This window comes from Vigna radiata, chromosome 10 (genome assembly GCF_000741045.1).
Source record: "Vigna radiata var. radiata cultivar VC1973A chromosome 10, Vradiata_ver6, whole genome shotgun sequence".
In the NCBI taxonomy this organism is placed as follows: Eukaryota; Viridiplantae; Streptophyta; class Magnoliopsida; order Fabales; family Fabaceae; genus Vigna; species Vigna radiata.
In genome coordinates this window covers 20,335,236-20,352,049 of record NC_028360.1, presented here as the reverse complement: position 1 = coordinate 20,352,049, position 16,814 = coordinate 20,335,236, and the positions used below count along the sequence as shown (strand labels likewise).

The 16,814-nt window shown below is 28.7% G+C and overlaps 3 protein-coding genes across 4 annotated transcripts in view; all 3 read right to left on the bottom strand.

Annotated features, from left to right (window-relative positions):
• Positions 1-2,853, bottom strand: part of LOC106774996 (sterol 3-beta-glucosyltransferase) — a gene marked incomplete at its 5' end in the record, with an annotated part of 6,107 nt that extends 3,254 nt beyond the window's left edge. The window contains 8 exons of the mRNA XM_022787269.1: positions 83-138; positions 319-420; positions 777-858; positions 1,480-1,550; positions 1,844-1,977; positions 2,079-2,169; positions 2,344-2,415; positions 2,743-2,853. Of these exons, the coding sequence (XP_022642990.1) occupies positions 83-138; positions 319-420; positions 777-858; positions 1,480-1,550; positions 1,844-1,977; positions 2,079-2,169; positions 2,344-2,415; positions 2,743-2,853 (719 nt within the window). The remainder of the gene's footprint in view (positions 1-82; positions 139-318; positions 421-776; positions 859-1,479; positions 1,551-1,843; positions 1,978-2,078; positions 2,170-2,343; positions 2,416-2,742) is intronic.
• Positions 2,854-4,313: 1,460 nt separating this feature from the next.
• Positions 4,314-7,130, bottom strand: LOC111242708 (protein SUPPRESSOR OF GENE SILENCING 3 homolog). Its single transcript, XM_022787268.1, has 4 exons — positions 7,082-7,130; positions 5,421-6,468; positions 4,972-5,108; positions 4,314-4,737 (listed from the first exon to the last, which is right to left on the bottom strand). The coding sequence occupies exons 2-4, from the start codon at positions 6,453-6,455 to the stop codon at positions 4,563-4,565; spliced, it is 1,347 nt and encodes a 448-aa protein (XP_022642989.1). The 5' UTR covers positions 6,456-6,468; positions 7,082-7,130; the 3' UTR covers positions 4,314-4,562.
• Positions 7,131-10,203: 3,073 nt separating this feature from the next.
• The window catches only part of LOC106774995 (mitogen-activated protein kinase kinase kinase 1), a 10,117-nt gene continuing 3,506 nt past the window's right edge, over positions 10,204-16,814 (bottom strand). Inside the window, exons 1-8 of one of the 2 annotated variants that reach the window (XM_014662015.2) lie at positions 12,840-13,469; positions 12,489-12,573; positions 12,286-12,348; positions 11,310-11,467; positions 10,977-11,049; positions 10,815-10,874; positions 10,603-10,713; positions 10,204-10,517 (exon numbers count right to left, since the gene is read on the bottom strand). In XM_014662015.2, the coding sequence (XP_014517501.1) occupies positions 10,311-10,517; positions 10,603-10,713; positions 10,815-10,874; positions 10,977-11,049; positions 11,310-11,467; positions 12,286-12,348; positions 12,489-12,573; positions 12,840-13,306 (1,224 nt within the window). In that variant the 5' untranslated portion in view covers positions 13,307-13,469 and the 3' untranslated portion in view covers positions 10,204-10,310. Of the gene's footprint in view, positions 10,518-10,602; positions 10,714-10,814; positions 10,875-10,976; positions 11,050-11,309; positions 11,468-12,285; positions 12,349-12,488; positions 12,574-12,839; positions 13,470-16,814 lie in introns of those variants that run through there. The other variant, XM_022787073.1, reaches the window with a different exon arrangement.

Here is a 16,814-nt window from a genome sequence, read left to right as displayed (position 1 = left end):
ATATATATATATATATATATATATATATATATATATATATATATAATGAAAGCAACTGTTGCAGTTTGAGTCTATTACTTACATCACAAGAGGAGATTGCGGTCTATCATGCCAAGTAGGTATGCCTGTCACAGGATCCTGAAATAATAAAAAAACGGGTACCTTAGTGAATTTAAAGAAATGAGGGTGTCCCATACTTCTCAGCAAGGGCACATGCCTATAACAACCTAACTAAGGTAGCATGTAATTTTTTAAAACACAAACTAGTAGGCATAGAAATTATTTTTTAAGGCAGAAAAAAGAATAGAAAACACTAACAGTAAAAGGACATGGACTAAGATGCAAGACATCATTTCTCCATGATCCCCAATTTTCTGTGAAAAGAGGCCACATCCAATGAATCACGTCCTTCCAACAGACCTACAGGAAATCAAGATGTTTTAAAAATGACAAAATCAATATATAAGTACTAGTTCTCGTATAAGATATTAAAGTTGTTAGTAGTGGGATTGGGTTCTTGACCTAATTAGTAATTTAGTACTATATCTAATCATCAGTGTTAGCCATAATTCTTTGTCTTCCCTTTTCCTTCCCTAAACCCTAAAGTTTAAAAAGTTCCTGAACCTATTATAACTGCAGCAACAGGTTATAACTTTTGCATCTTTCTTTACTACTCCGTGATGTGGTTAGTAGTAAGTAGGAAAATAAACAAAATCACTTGAAATAGCATCTTTCCAAACTAAAAAAAAAATAGAATATAAAAAGTTAAGAAATACCTTACCAGAAGGAGCATCAATGAGGTATCGATACAAAAGAGGAAGTTCTAATTGGAATTGTCTTTCAAATGTTGAAGGTGCACTGCACAACAAATCAATGATTGAATGATCGATATCAGCTGGAGCTTTCTAAACTATATAGGCAATCACCAACTAGATATAACATTTTATATTTAATTATCTTGAGAATATTTTTTCATGAAAAAAGTTTTGTACTTCTTACGTGAAAAAATAAAGATATTATTGAACAACTTATACGCCAATCAGTGCAATACAAGCAACTTGCAACTTGCAACATGCAAGTGTTTTTCATGTAACAAGTGTGATTCAGTTTCCTTAACCAACAAAATACAGTTCCATATTCTGTGCCTATACTAGCACTCTAACTAAAATTTAAAAGTTCTTTTGTGCCTATTCTAGAACTCTAAAAAAATAAAAAAGTTCACGGGCAAAACTAATAAATAATCCAAGAGAACTTTGTCAGTCAATCAATACTGTGACGTGAGGGTATATTTTCTAATTTTCAAAATTTACATGTTTTGTTATTATGAAACTTCAATAATCTGAGTTCTCAATGTTAGAAGTTCTTTATCATTGATGCCCTTACAAAACAGTAATTGCTCACAAAAAAAAAACATCATATCTGTATCCAAATTCTACAACGTTTGATATCATATATGATGGGGATGAACTTGTTAAGTACCTGTATGGAACAACATAAGGAGCAGCCACAATGCAACGGACACAAAAGCTTTCTGCAAGGCTCCATCCTTCCTGAACCATTACAAAAATCTTCTCAATTAGCAAATCACAACTAGAAAATGACAGTTGATTCAACTTTCTATTCCAGTGGTATTAAATGTCTTTGTCTCCTTGGACAGTAATAGTTTTATACAAATTATTCCACATTTCTCATGCAGTAATGAGCAATAAGAACATTTTTTATAAATCAGTTGACATTATCACGATTTGACTCAATTAATTCCCTCTCCCACAATTATGTCAGAAACCAATTCAAGTTCAAAAGAATTTATTATGATACAGTTTACAACTTAGAATTAGAATACCAAAGCAAAAAAATTTATCATAATAAGATCACCGTCCAAGGTTGGGCCATCTCCAAATATCCTTTCAATTAATGAATAACATTCTTGCCTATGATCTCTTGTAGCTTTCTTTTTCTGCAAGAAAAAAGACGACTCTGTTTTCCCAGATAAAATAGAAGAACCGTTAGAAATTTATCTTCTTCCCTTAAAATAGTGATTCGTATTTTATAATTAGAACCAAATTGATTGCTCAAACCTTCAGAGTCAGTCTGATCAGCAGAAAGAACTGGAAGCGATGAAACTGGCCAAAATTGAACATGCTTCTGAGCCAAGTGAATACTTAAGCTCTGAAAGGAAACATTTTTCTCAAGTGTCAACCATTAACAGTAAGAAAAGCAAATAAAATGAAGTAGAAATACACAATGTTAACATCATTCCGAAACAATAAAAAGATACCCAGAGTGATTCAAAAACTAATATAATGCTCTTTTAGACTTTAGATAGATGTTTAAAATGCAAACCTCGTGTGCCGAATGAGTTATTAACATTACATCATATTGATTCTGGTCACACGCAAAAGCTGTAGCAATGGCCTGCAATCAACAACAATTCAATGCAGACTTTTCATAAGTAGTGTCAAACCACATAAATGCATACACAAGCTGATAAAGAGAATTGTTTCTGTAGTCAGGAATTTCACTTCATAAACAATTCATTGAGAAATCCAATACAATTAATTATACAGACACACACAGTTAGAGAGGGAAAAGAGCTTAAACTAAACAGTACCAAAATCTCGACACTTCAGCTCGTAATTTTAAGCATTAACCCTATGTTGTATACCCAGAAACATTAAAGAAAAAAAAAAACTTTGGTGGAAACAAATAGAGAAAAATAATTTAGAAAGAAGGAAAACTGACGGCAAGAGGGTAGACATCGCCTTTGGTACCGAAGGCCATGAACACTGCTTTGGGCTTCCTTCTCTCCATTTTCCTCTGTTCCTCCAACTGGTACTTCTTCCTAGGTTCCTTTTATCCATCTTTTTCTCATCATATACATGGCCATGTTTACATGTTCTTTACAAATTTCTCCATCTTTAAAGATGTTCTTAAGGAAAAAGAAAAAAAATATATTGTTTTAAAAATAATTAGATTGTTCTAAAACATTGAAATTAGATCTGATTAAGTATCTCAAAAACATTATTAATTTTGATAACTTCTATCTAATGGTAGTCTGGGCTATGCGATTAAAAGATTAATTATCAGCATCTATTAAATTTAAATACACATTAAATTATGTTATGTATGTATAATGTTTTAAGAAAATAATTATTAAAATGTTTTTCAATTACTAATTTAACTCTAACTATTCCTGATCAGTTAAAAAAAAAAGCATTTACAACATTTTTAAAGTTTAAAATTTCAAAAAGTTACTCGTAATAATTTTTAAATAACTAAAACCAGTAAATATAATTTCAACTATTGCCAGATTTAAAAAGATTGTTTTAAATTTTAAAAAAATGTATTTATAATAATTTTTAATTAGTAAAATTAACAAATTCGAACTTAGTTATTTAACTCCGAAAAATAAAATGTTTTAAAATGTTAAAAAATGATAATAAAATATTTAAGATACGTTAACGTTTTTTAAATAAATATATTTTTTAATATCAACTATGTAAATAAATCATTTATAACGGTTTTTAGAATTAAATAACAAATTTCAAATACTAAAAATTATTAAATTAAAAAATTCTAATTAACCCAAAAAAAACCCACAGCTGTTTTAAATGTTGAAAGATTTTAAAAGTTATTGCATGTGTGTGTAAAGAGTGAGGGATAAATCATACTAACAGTAATTTATATAGAGTATTATATTATTTAATAATTATTAAAACCCAATCCTTAAATACCACAAGATAATTTATGTTTAGGATATACTGAGATAGTTGTTTATCTGATTGTATATAGTTTTTATTTTCTTTATATAATACACGATGTAAATATGTTGCAGAGAAAAAAATTGTTATATAACATAATATAGCATTGAGTATATTACATAAATAGATAAAAAAATAATTATAATGTTGCTAAATATGCGCCAATTATTATAATGATATTAAAAATGTAAAATAATATTATTATAATGATATTAAAAATGTAAAATTATGGGCCTTATTTTCCTATTGGGTCTAGGCCGTCGCACCTACGTACGGCTTATGTTTGAGGTCAATGTTCATTTGGAATTTTCTTCCTGCACCCTCATATTTTTTTTTTTTGAATTTCAATATACCCTTGCTGTAACTATATTTTTGGATTGTGCAAGTCGTAAATATTTCAAATTATACCATTTATAATACAAATTTATATTTTGAATTATATAATTTATTAGGCAAATTTACATATTAGATTCTACGTAATGCAAATTTGAAAGTTAATTCAGAATGCAAATTATATGTTAGATTATAGTAATGTAAAATTTACGTGCAAAATATCCAACAATGAAACAATAACTTCAACATAAAATTGTACAGAAAACTTACTAGCAAAGAATGCTAAACTTAAAAAGTACAATAAGAACAAAAACTACATTTAAGAGTAAAATGAGACCAAAATTCTAATGTCAGTGAGGTTTGTCAAATGTCAGTAGATGATTCTGGTCTTAGCCACTCTCCTGTTTCGGTTTTTGGTAATAATGTTACTCAGCAGCCATTCAGTTTAGATATGTCTTTCTCTTATGACTAGTTGGAAGCGTACTTGTCCATCAGCTGCGTCAGTTCATTCTCTAATTCCTTCTCAAGTTCAATCAGCTCCTGCCATTGTTTCTTCTTCAGAGCCAACCATTTCTCTTCATGAATTTTCATTATTTTCTTTCTCTCCGATCCCAACTGCATAATCTCCTTGTACTTCTGGGAACTACATATAGTATTTTCCACCCATAGAACATAGATTAGAAAATGACAAAAACCAATGAGAATTTTGCTTCTTAGAAATCAAAAACTGAATCTCAGTAGCTCATTATTTAATTAAGTATTACTCAAATGGCAACAGAAAGCTAAGATATGCATATAAGAAAAGAATGATAATAAAAAAACACAAATTTTGAAACATGTTTGGAATTATGGACAATTAGGAATAATGAACAATTACCTGTCCTCTTTCTTGACAGATTCTTGACAAGTGTTTTCTGCTTTTTCTTGCATTGCGTGCTGCAATTTCACAGACTGGTCTTCTTTTGCTGCTATGACTTGGATTTGGTCCTGGAAACTGTTTTCTTCTGCGTCCATCTACAAAATAGTATCAAAATGAACTGTCATAGAAGGACTTTTACATCACTTACATTTGCATATTTATATTAAAATGATCAGTCATTGAAGGATTTTTCACATCATACAGATTTGCATTATCATTTCAAAATGTTCAACCATTGAAGGATTTTTCACATACAAATTCGTATATTCTTATGTTCACCTTCAAAATATAGAGCATTGTAATCATATTTTGCATACTGAATCTTATTTATATGAAAAATATCAATGTTTCATCTTACTAAACACAATGAGCTCCAAAAAATATCATGAATATAATTTCGGCATTACCTCCTTGTTCTGTTGATCAACATGGTTTTCTTCTATTTTGAGGCTTAACTTCTCACTTAATTCACATGAAGAATCTACACAGACTTGTGATTTGACTTGTTCTTCGGCTATCAAGCTTTTGTAGTTGTTAAGCTTCCGACTATCATCGTTAATATGTTTTATCTTGCTCTCAACCCTTCTCCTGAAAAACTCTTCTTCCAAGGTTTCAGCAAACATTCGGTGCAGTCTTACCCTCTTTGATTGTATTGTTCTGGAATGATCCAAAAGGGATTGCAGCCCCTTGTACCAACCAATACCACCGGGGATCCCTTGGCACGCTGGACAATACCACTGTCTGTCTTGTGAACCTATCTCCTCATTGGCCAGTACATTTAATCCATCAAAGAAATTCCTAAGCCACTTGCTCTTCTTGCACTGTTCATGGCTTCTCTCTCCAGTGTCCGAGTCAATGTCATCTAAAGAACAATCATCATCACTTTCCGAGACAATGTCATTTAAAGAACAATCATCATCACTGTCCGAGACAATGTCAGATATGTTGTTGTCAACAATCTCATCATTGTTTTCACCATACATTTCTAGGGATTCTTCATTTTTGCATTTATCATTTTCGCAATCCTTAGATGTAGTTGCATCAACTCCAGTAGATGAATTTAACTCTTTCTCTAATGTTGGAGTTAATACTGACTGAGGAGGCAAATTGCTGTCGTTCAGAGTTTCACTTCCCATAGAAGCCACAGTACCAAGAGTGTTGTTTTTGTCCTCCGGAGACAGAGAATTGCTCTTGTCCTGCGGTGAAAGAGAATTGCTTTTGTCCTTCTGGCGACTGCTGTTAGTCACTCTCGTTACACCATTAACCCTCTCTACCAGCTTAAGCTTCTGAATAATATTTGGAGTTCTCCAAACATTTGGAACAGAGTTTTGAGAAAAACAGGGCTTTGAAGCACTGTCATCAGAAATGCTATTGCTTCTGGGACCAGACACTCTGTACACACTTAGCAACTCCGGAAAAGTATCAGCACCATCTTCCGCCATGATGCAACAGTACCTGGAAATTGTTACACCAGAGAATAAATATCAATCACCTCATACTTCCAGAGGCGTCAATTCAATGATAAAGTGAAAATGCCTCCACCAACTAATATAATTGAAGAAACTATGCGATGATTGTGATGGAGATAGCACACAGGGTCAAAAACAAGTTTCACTGATTACCCATATCTTAAATTTCAAAAACCCATATAATAAAATTGAATCTTTTTAATTGAGAGTCAATTTGTAGAAGGGGACAAATAATTCTTATTGATTAATTACACACAATCCCTGTGTTCCTCTTTTTTCAGTCCCAAAAAACAGGTGCGGCTATCAATCATTAGAAATAGCAGGACATACTTCATTGACAACTCATGAAAAAAATCTACCTACTCTACCAGTAAAAGAAAACACTGAAATAACAACAAAATCAAGTGGAATGCACAAAGCAAGTGCTATAGCACACATATAATTTATTTATTTTTGTGATCAAAACAATGATTATAACACATTCATATATAAAAGCCAATAGCAATGGAGGAAGAGTTTTGGATGTGAAATAGAATGAATTAAAGAAACAAATGATGCATGAAATTGAAAGGAAAGAGAGAAAGAGTTGAATGCGATACCAACACAGCACCAGTTAGAGCAGTGACGATGATGAAAAGATACTTGTTGCTATGGTCAAATGCTTTGCATGTGATACAAAGTGTGTTTACCTAAATGCTTTCATAAATATGGAGATACCATACTATTTTATAGGTAACTTCTAAGAATCTTTATAAAAAATAATCTATCTTATTAAAAAAAAATTAATTATCTCTTTCCTTAATCTTTTTTTATCTTATTTTGAATTAAAATTTATAATAATTATAAATTTAAAAAAAGTTAAATTATAACGTAAATTTAAAATATAATTTTTGTGTATTTCAAAATATTAATTATCATATTATAAAATATAATATTTCAAAATACTAGATAACTTCATAAGAATCTTTTTATCTAAAATTTATCTTATTCATCAATTTTTTTATCTAAATCGCAATTTAAATTTAAAATATATTAATTATCATATTATATATTTCAAATATTAATTATCATATTAAAACATAATATTTTAAAGTATTAGGTAACTTTATCATTAGTATCTTCTTTGTAAAATTTATCTTCTTCATCGATCTTTTTCATCTTATTTTGAATTAAAATTTATAATAATTATTGAAATTCAAAAGTTTAAATCATAGCATAAAATTAAAATATAACTTTTTGTATTTCAAAATATTAATTATCATATTATATATTGTAATTATTCAACAAATTATAATATGTTACTTATATATATATATATTATAGTTTGTTAAATTATACCAAATTTTAATTTCTAAATTTTAAAATTAATCATATTTAAATAATTTATAATATTTTTTATTTTAAGTAAGTTAACAAATTTATATATATTATTAAAATTATTAAAATGAATTTAAGTAATAAAAAATAATAAATTAAAAGACGAATGATTAACTGTGTAAAATATAGTATCTGATAAGTATTAGTAAAGATATTTTTAGTTTATTTAGATAATTTTTCATACACTATCTCGAAAACAAATTAATTTGTTGTACATCATCTCAAACTACCATTCTTAATATTTATCTATATCAATATAATAACTCATTTAAAAATATATTAATGAGAAAAAACCAAAACAAGCTTATCTTTATTGGCCGACTATATATATCTGGATTGAAAAAATTATAATCCCCTTAAAATGAGATAGAATAGAATATTTTAACTAAATTTTAAATATCTTATATAATAATAGGATTTCTAGAATATTTTAAATTATAAATTATTTTTTAAACATTTTACATTAATTATAAATTAGTTTGTACTTAAATTTTATTATTCATAACTTAGAAAAATATTAAGATTTAAATTAAATATAGATTTAGCATGACATTATTTAATTTAAATCTAACTTTGTCTCAATATAGATTTAGCATGACATGATTTAAATTTGTCCTGACATTAACATTATTATATAGGTTCGTGTCCCAATATGAATTTAATTTAATTTGATTTAAAATAAGGTCAACTCATTTCAACTAAAAGTGAGTTTGACTACTCAATAAAAAATAATAATTTCAATTCAATATAATATTCCATAAACTTTATGCATAAGATCTCTTCTTTTTTTTCAAAATTTCAATTATTTATACTTAACAAGGAGGAAATACTCTCATGCTTTGGAACAAACTATTAAGCTTGACTTATTCATAATATACATATTATGACCATTACTATTTTTGATTATTATTTATAAAGTATACTTTGAAGGGTTTAACATCTAAAAATTTAATACTTAAAATAATATACATATTTTTACCATTATTATTTTTCATTATTATTCATAAAATACGCTTTGAAGGGATTAACATCTAAAAATTTAATACTTAAAATAATATAACATTTAATGCTACGATTTAATAATAACATTCAGAATAATTAAATAACATATTTTAGTTATTAAAAAAAATATCATTTGTAACATATATGAATATATACCTATGTATAATCTAAATTTAATTATTTTATAAATTACAAAGAAGTATTTTAACCATATATCATTGTTATAATTTATATATATTGTTTCCTCGTGATTTATTGCATATCAATATCTTGATGAGGAATCTTGAAACCGAGGAGTTTTTATTACAAAATAATATTTAGTGAATTGTTATTCATGTTGAGTATTTGAAAGTTTATGTAGAATTGACTCTGACTTTATATTTAGTTGTTTATAAATAATATATTAAATCCTTAATCAGATATTTATTTTATTTCTTGTATATTTAATCAGATATTTTTTATTATTTTATTTATGAATATCGATACAATTTTGATTAATCAATAATTAAAAAGGAAAGACAATCTTTTAAAATAAAAGGTTTATTTTATTGTTCTAGTTAATATGCTATTTTTTAATCAACATTCATTAAATATAATTTTTTTATTATATTATTTTAATTCTCTATTATCATTATTCAAGATTTCTCAGATATGACACAACTTAACTTCTTAAATATTACATCTTTATAAAAAAAATTAGATGTATCTGGAAAGGCTGTTACGCTATAATAATAACACTCACAGTAATTAAATGACATATTTTAGTTAGTGTAAAAAAATATCATTTGTAACATATATGAATATATACCTATGTATAATTTAAATTTAATTATTTTATAAATTAAAAGAAGTATTTTACAATTTTATCATTTTAATAACTACTTTTTAAAATTTAAATAATTTTTATAGCAAAACAACTATTTAATAATAAAAATTATACAAACTATTTATTTTTATAATCATTTTTAATTAAAAAAATATCTTATAATTTAATATTTTTTTGGTACAATAAAAAAAATAGACACCTACTAAAAATTTAATTCTTTGGTAAATACATTGGATTGAGTAAAATTAATTTTATCTAACTAACGGTTGTTATAAAATTGAAAGTCCAATTAATGTCTTATGTTATTTCAAGTCTCCTTATTCATTTATTTTTTCTATACATATACCAATTCTATTTAATAACAAATAATGTTAATATAAGTAATTTAAGTTTTACTAAATTGGGTTTATTAAGCTGAACCCGACAAATTAATTTTAGGGGGGAAAAAGTATAAGAAAAATGGAAATGAATATATCTTTAAGCAAAATTTACTTTGCATAGAAGTTAATGGGGGTAGAATTTGTTTCATATTATTTAGTTAAATTGTTTTTCAATTGATAGACAAATTTATTTTATTTTCTTATAAAAATACGTATAGAAAGAATATATCTAAATATGTATCTTCAACGTAAGAATACATCTTCACTATGCTCTCCATATTTGAGAGTGGTGCAAAGGTTTACAAACGGATGGTCCAATAGTTGAGCAACAGGTGGGCGTTTGTTCGGGTCAGCTTGTAAGCATTTAAGAATGAAATCTCGGGCATTTGTCGACAGCGATGCCGGAACAGGTGGAGGTTCACCACCGCCGATTTGAAATATCACTTGCATCTGTTGTAACAAATCAAAAGTATTTAGCACCACTTAGTTTTTACCGAGGTTGAAGAAAAAACGAATCTTAAAATATCAGACATACTTCTTCCAAATGGTAGTAAGGAGGTTGTCGTGTCAACATCTCTAATACTGTGCATCCTAAGCTCCATATATCTGCTGCTAGCCCATATCCACAACTCCTCAAGTTAACAACCTATGATCCAACAATTNAAACTCATTCTAGCACATTACGAAACTACAGATGATTGAAAATGGTGATTGTCAAACATATACGACAGTGGCAGCGAGACAAACCTCAGGGGCCATCCAGTTCAGGGAACCTCCAATTGATTTAACATCATTTAACTTGGTAATCTACAAAACGAAAAGAACCAACAACACAATTGCAAGCANTTAGCATCTGGANTTTGCTATGAAAAGATGCTGACTTTATACTGTGGGTTTTGCTTAAGTTACCTTTGCCAAACCAAAATCTGCAAGCTTGATGGACCCGGTTGCATCAACCAATATATTGGCACACTTGATGTCCCTAGTAATTTTAGATGAAATANAAATTAGAATGTAGCAAGTTCAGGTAAATTAAAAAGTATTTCTCTCATCTATTTCCTACCATTGCACCAAACTTTAACTGTGATTTACATACTCGTTTAGAGAGGATATATCAATAGAATCTTCATGATACACAAGAAAAAATCAAAATCCAAAATGCACTTATGTTTCCAAGTGGGCAGTTTTTACTTTGGCTACAACAGTCGCATTGCATCAAGACATAAACCTCACTCATGTTACCTGTGAACCACATTACGATCATGAAGATACTTCAAGCCGCTTAAAATTTGCCTTGTATATGCAGAAACTTGAGAGTCCATTAATTGATACTTTTGATAGAGAACTGCCAATGATCCTTTTGTTACAATCTCGAGGAAGATATACAGCTTATCATTATCCTGAGAAATAATGGAATGTAAATACCAGTAACAATAAAGAGAAGAGAAAAAAGTTGAAATGCAACTATTCCTAATATAATCAGCACAATGACACACAAGCAAGTCATGTACAGAAGAAAGTACAAGTACTCGTGCATCAAACAGCCAACTAATCATCCTTTTATTTCAGAAGGAATTCATATATCTAGTCTAATGGACGAGCTATTACATCATTGAAACATGCCATTGTTACGGGAATTGTATTAACTCTGTCAAAATGCTAAGGGTGAAGAACTTAGTAAGAAGAAAAAGCTTAGCAATCTAAAAGAAAAAACACCACGGGGAAACTTTAATGGGCCTTTACAGTTTTAAACACAATCAGACTCATACAACCTCAAAGATATCAAAACAAAAAGATTTGATGAACTTGCACAATGCATTGATAAACAGAGCCCCCCATGGCATCTGATTCCCTCCTTTTTCTGCTTAAAATAAAGCTATATCATTTGACACCCGTGACTATCATCTTTGCAAATAACAATTAGCATATACTTATGTACATTTGTGTCAACGTTCAAGAGGCTTAATGAACCAAAATTTCAGCCAAATAAATGCTTGGTAAATGTACATAATGATTATTTACATTATTCAATCCTAAAAATGTAAGAATTATTTCCCAAATATCACAATCATATTCAGGGGAGCAAAGAGAGATGGTCAAATCATAAGTATGAATGCTATATTTGGGTAAAAACGCACTAAACAAGCCTGACGTCCCCACTTCTAAATATGCCCAACACATGAATTATAATAGACTTGCCACCTAGAAAGCAACATACCTTGTCTGTGCCTAGATATTGAACTATGTTGTCATGCCGGAACTGACTCAAAAGAGATATTTCCTGAATGGAAGACAAAAAAATATTCATATCTAATCAAATGCTTCTGTATAAGATGGAAAAAAAATACACAATATGTTGACAGGTTTGATGAAAAAATAAAGTATGTTACGAAGTTTGATGGGAAGACCAACTCCTCTCACCTGCCGAAGCTGGAAAATGCTCTGTTTGCCCTTGCTTCTATGATCCAATAAGGACACCTCCTTTACAGCAAAAAAGTTTCCATCACTGTATGAAAAGAAAATGCATGTGTTATCATTGAAAATAAAAACAGAAGGAAATGGATGACTAACTAAATCGTCTATGTGCAACTTTCATATAAAAATAATTTGACTCATTTGTAGAGTCTTATCAGTTACGGGTGAAGAAGAATTCCAGAACTATAAAATCCTCAAAATCAGAGATAACGAATATCAACTTGGTAAGTGCTTCTAAATAGTTGTGTTAAACTTATAAAAGCAAAATAATTGGTAAGCAAGTGAGGAGAAAGAGACTCTGTGAAGGCTTCGTAGACTGTGCCGAAGGAGCCTTTCCCTAACATGTAGCCCTTCTGCCATGATCCCGCGTAGCTCGCTCTGTTGGGCGACTCTTTGGTTTCACCTTCAACTTCGGCTTCGGCAACAACTCTGCTGCAAATGGCTTCATCCACCGCCGAAGCGAAACTATGCAGAGGAGAGGGATTAGGCCCAGCCCCACTCATTATTGCGTTCTCCATCGCGCAACCAAAACTATGAACACTATGGTGTGTTTGGAAATTTGGTGCAGTGGTACTCTGGATGGCATTCTTCACAGTCCAACCGAATCCATGGACAGAAAATATTTCCGAATTCGACGTCGTCCTACTCTTTATGGCACTGTCCACTGCCGAATCAAATCCACGGACGCGGTATTCTCCTTTTCCCAAAATTGAATCACTGCTACTCTTAATCGCCGCGTCAATTCCTCTAATTGCACTGTCCATTTAACAAGTGAAAGAACGTGTGTGCTCAATTTGGGTGCAAACACGCTCACATATAGACAGAGAGAGATAGAGAGATGAGTTGAATTCAGTAGTTGCGAGGCAAATGCAAGAGCAGAGAAAGTGTTGCTTTGGAAACTACCAGGAGCCATGGCGGCATTTGCATTGAAACGAGTTATTATGAAAGAATTTTGAATATTTAGGGCTGCTGAACGAAAGTTCTAAGTGTTTCGCACATGGAATCGCAGCACGTGATTTTTTAAAATATATTAAAATGTTTTTAATATATTAAAATTAGTATAACTTAGAGGCTTTTAAAAAGACTGAAAGAAAGAAGAAATTAATAGAATATATTTGAAGAATGTGATAAGTTAGTAACTTTTAATGATAACCTTTTCTAGGTTATGGGTCATTATTTTTTTAGTTTATTTGAATTTAATGTATTAATTATGAGTTATCATTGTAATTGTTGCAAAAAAATTATTAAAAAAACATTTTTCTATATTTAACTCTTCAATAATACTTTTTAGTGTAAATAAATTATGTATAATACTACATAATGTGATCATGGTTTCCATAAGTTAAAAAGGTGCATATGATATATGATGTTAACTTATTATCTACATATATTTAGGAGTTGTGATATATTAATAACTTTTCATAATAACTTTTTCACAATATGTTATATTGGTTCGTTTGAATTTAATAAATCAATAATGACTTACCAGAATAAATGTTGGAAAAAAAAAATTGTCAAAAAAAATTATTAAAAAAATATTTTATTTAACTCTTCAGTGACACTTTTTGGTGTAGTTAAATTATATATAATATCAGTGATCATGGTTTTCATAAGTTAAAAGAGTATATGTGATCTTAACTTATATGGTATATTTTGGAACTATGTTTACAATAAATCATGTGTCACTGTTTTATTAATTCGTTTGAATTTAATGAATCAATCACAAACCACGTAAGCATTATAAAAAAATTGTGAAAAAAAATTGTTAAAAAACATTTTTCTATATTTAACCTTTCAATAACACTTTTAGGTGTAGTTAAATTATATATAATATCACATAATGCAATTATAGTTTTCATAAGTTAGAAGGGTCTGTATATGATGTTAACTTGCACTCTGTATCAAATCGATTCCTCATGAGATTAAACTTTGGCCCATTCAATATTAAAATAGGTAAATTAGGAATTACATTGTTAGATACATATAAATTGTTTTCAATTGTGTAAATATGCAACGGAAAAGGATAGATGCTGAAGTTCTAGAAAGTATGAAATAAAAGCTTGATTCCATATTTTCTTTCGTAGTGATTCTATCTCACTTTGAATTGGCTTTATACCCAGTGTACTAGATCCAACCACAAACTGAACAAATTCAATGAAAAATAATTTTTTTAAATTAATATTAGAACTATCAAAATAAATTAAAATTTATGGATTAGTTCATCGTAGATTTATGGCTGGTTGAATTAATAAAAAATTATAAATTTTGACATAAGTAAAAAGTAAATCCTATTTTCTTAGATTGAATATCCATCGTGATTCAGGTTAATTTACCAACCGCCATAAATTTTATATTAAATTATATTAAAAAGATAAAATACTAAATGTTTTTTATTTGAATTTATTGTATTTTTATAATTTTAGATTATATTTAGAATTTAACGTTATTTTGAATTATATTTACATTAAACTTTAATTAAAAAAAAACTTGTAACTTTGTGGGGATTGAAGGAAAAAAATTATAATTAACTAAACTAATTTATTTAACCCATAATTAAGTTCAGATTTTAAATTTTTTGAACTGATTTACAAAATTCTGTTCTTATGTATATAAATACTGAACAGTTCGATATTTTCTGTGTTGTTTTAGTTGAGAAAGAAAAGCTCTGAGTCAGTCATGGTGAAGAAAGGTCCATGTTCGCATTGCAGGATTAACAGTAAGTCATCTTCTTCTGTGCTTATCGTATGTTGTTATTATTTCAATATAGTTATATACAACAATAGAAGAAAGATGTGTTTATGCATTGTTGATTAAATATCAGTAAAAAATATATTTTTAAAGAAAATATATATAAGAAAAAACTTACAAACAAGAGCATCAATTTCAGAAATATTAGTATTTTAATCTAAAAGTTTGATAAAAATTATTAATGATTCTCTTCCATTCATAAATAACATAATTAATTGTTCATTATAAGTTATTATAACTTAAAAGAAAATATTAACTGCATCTGGTTTTCTTCTACTTTTTTTTTTGTGTAAATAAATTAGATATGTTTTTTTTTAAAAAAATTTGAATTATGTCCATCACTTTGACTTGACTAAATTAAACACAAGTTGTAACTTACAACTAACATCCAATGATTTACTATATTTAATTTAAACCATAGAAACATTAAATTATATATATAATCACACCTCAAACTTATCACCTAAACTTGTTAATGTATTTTATTAATTAACACTCTCAATCACCTACTTATTACAGACATATACGATTAATTTTTTTACTGCTATGTTTTATATGTTTTAAAATTATGAATGATTTAAAAATTTTCTCTCCTTTGATATTTGTTTAAATATCTGGTTGAATTGTTTTAAGTTTTATATATATATATATATATATATATATATATATATATATATGAAACTTTCTTTCCTTTTCTCTGAACTTTCATTCATTTATTCTCTTAAAATATATATTTTAATTTTCTTTAAAATAAACTTATAGTGGTATTGTATTTACGTAATCCATAAATGTCCATTTATTATATATATATATATATATATATTACTTACAAATACATAATACATATATAATTTGAAATGCTACACCACTTTGGCGTAATGGACCAGCTGAGAAACCTGTGTTGTGTAACGCTTGTGGATCACGATACAAGTTGAAAGGGCACCTTGACAATTATCTCCCCAAACATTACAAGAACTATGGTGAAAATCATCTTTCAGACCAACTTTCAGAGCATGGAAACAGCAATGAATCAAACCCAGATTTCCATCATCATAATATGCGTAGACTTTATTACGATGTCAACAACTATGATGTGAGGTTGCTTGTCATAATAGGTGTTTTTTACCTATGATGCGTAATAATGATTTTTCTACTTCTGAATGTAAGAATACATCTTCATTATGGTCTCCATATTTAACAGTGGTGCAAAGGTTTACAAATGGATGGTCCAATAGTTGAGCAACAGTTGGGCGTTTGTTCGGGTCAGCTTGTAAGCATTTGAGAATGAAATCTCGGGCATTTGTTGACAGCGATGCCGGAACAGGTGGAGGATCACCACTGCCGATTTGAAATATCACTTGCTTCTGTTGTAACAAATCAAAAAGATTTAGCAACACTTTTTAGTTTTTACAGAGGATGAAGAGAAGATGAATCTTAAAATATCAGACATACTTCTTCCAAATGGTAGTAAGGAGGTTGTCGTGTCAACATCTCTAATACTGTGCATCCTAAGCTCCATATATC

Coding starts and splice junctions, on each gene's coding strand:
- LOC111242708 (XM_022787268.1), bottom strand. CDS start 6,455: ATGGCGGAAGATGGTGCTGATACTTTTCCGGAGTTGCTAAGTGTGTAC. Junction 5,109..5,420: donor TTGATCAACAGAACAAGGAG/GTAATGCCGAAA, acceptor ACTATTTTGTAG/ATGGACGCAGAAGAAAACAG. Junction 4,738..4,971: donor TCTGTCAAGAAAGAGGACAG/GTAATTGTTCAT, acceptor TACTATATGTAG/TTCCCAGAAGTACAAGGAGA.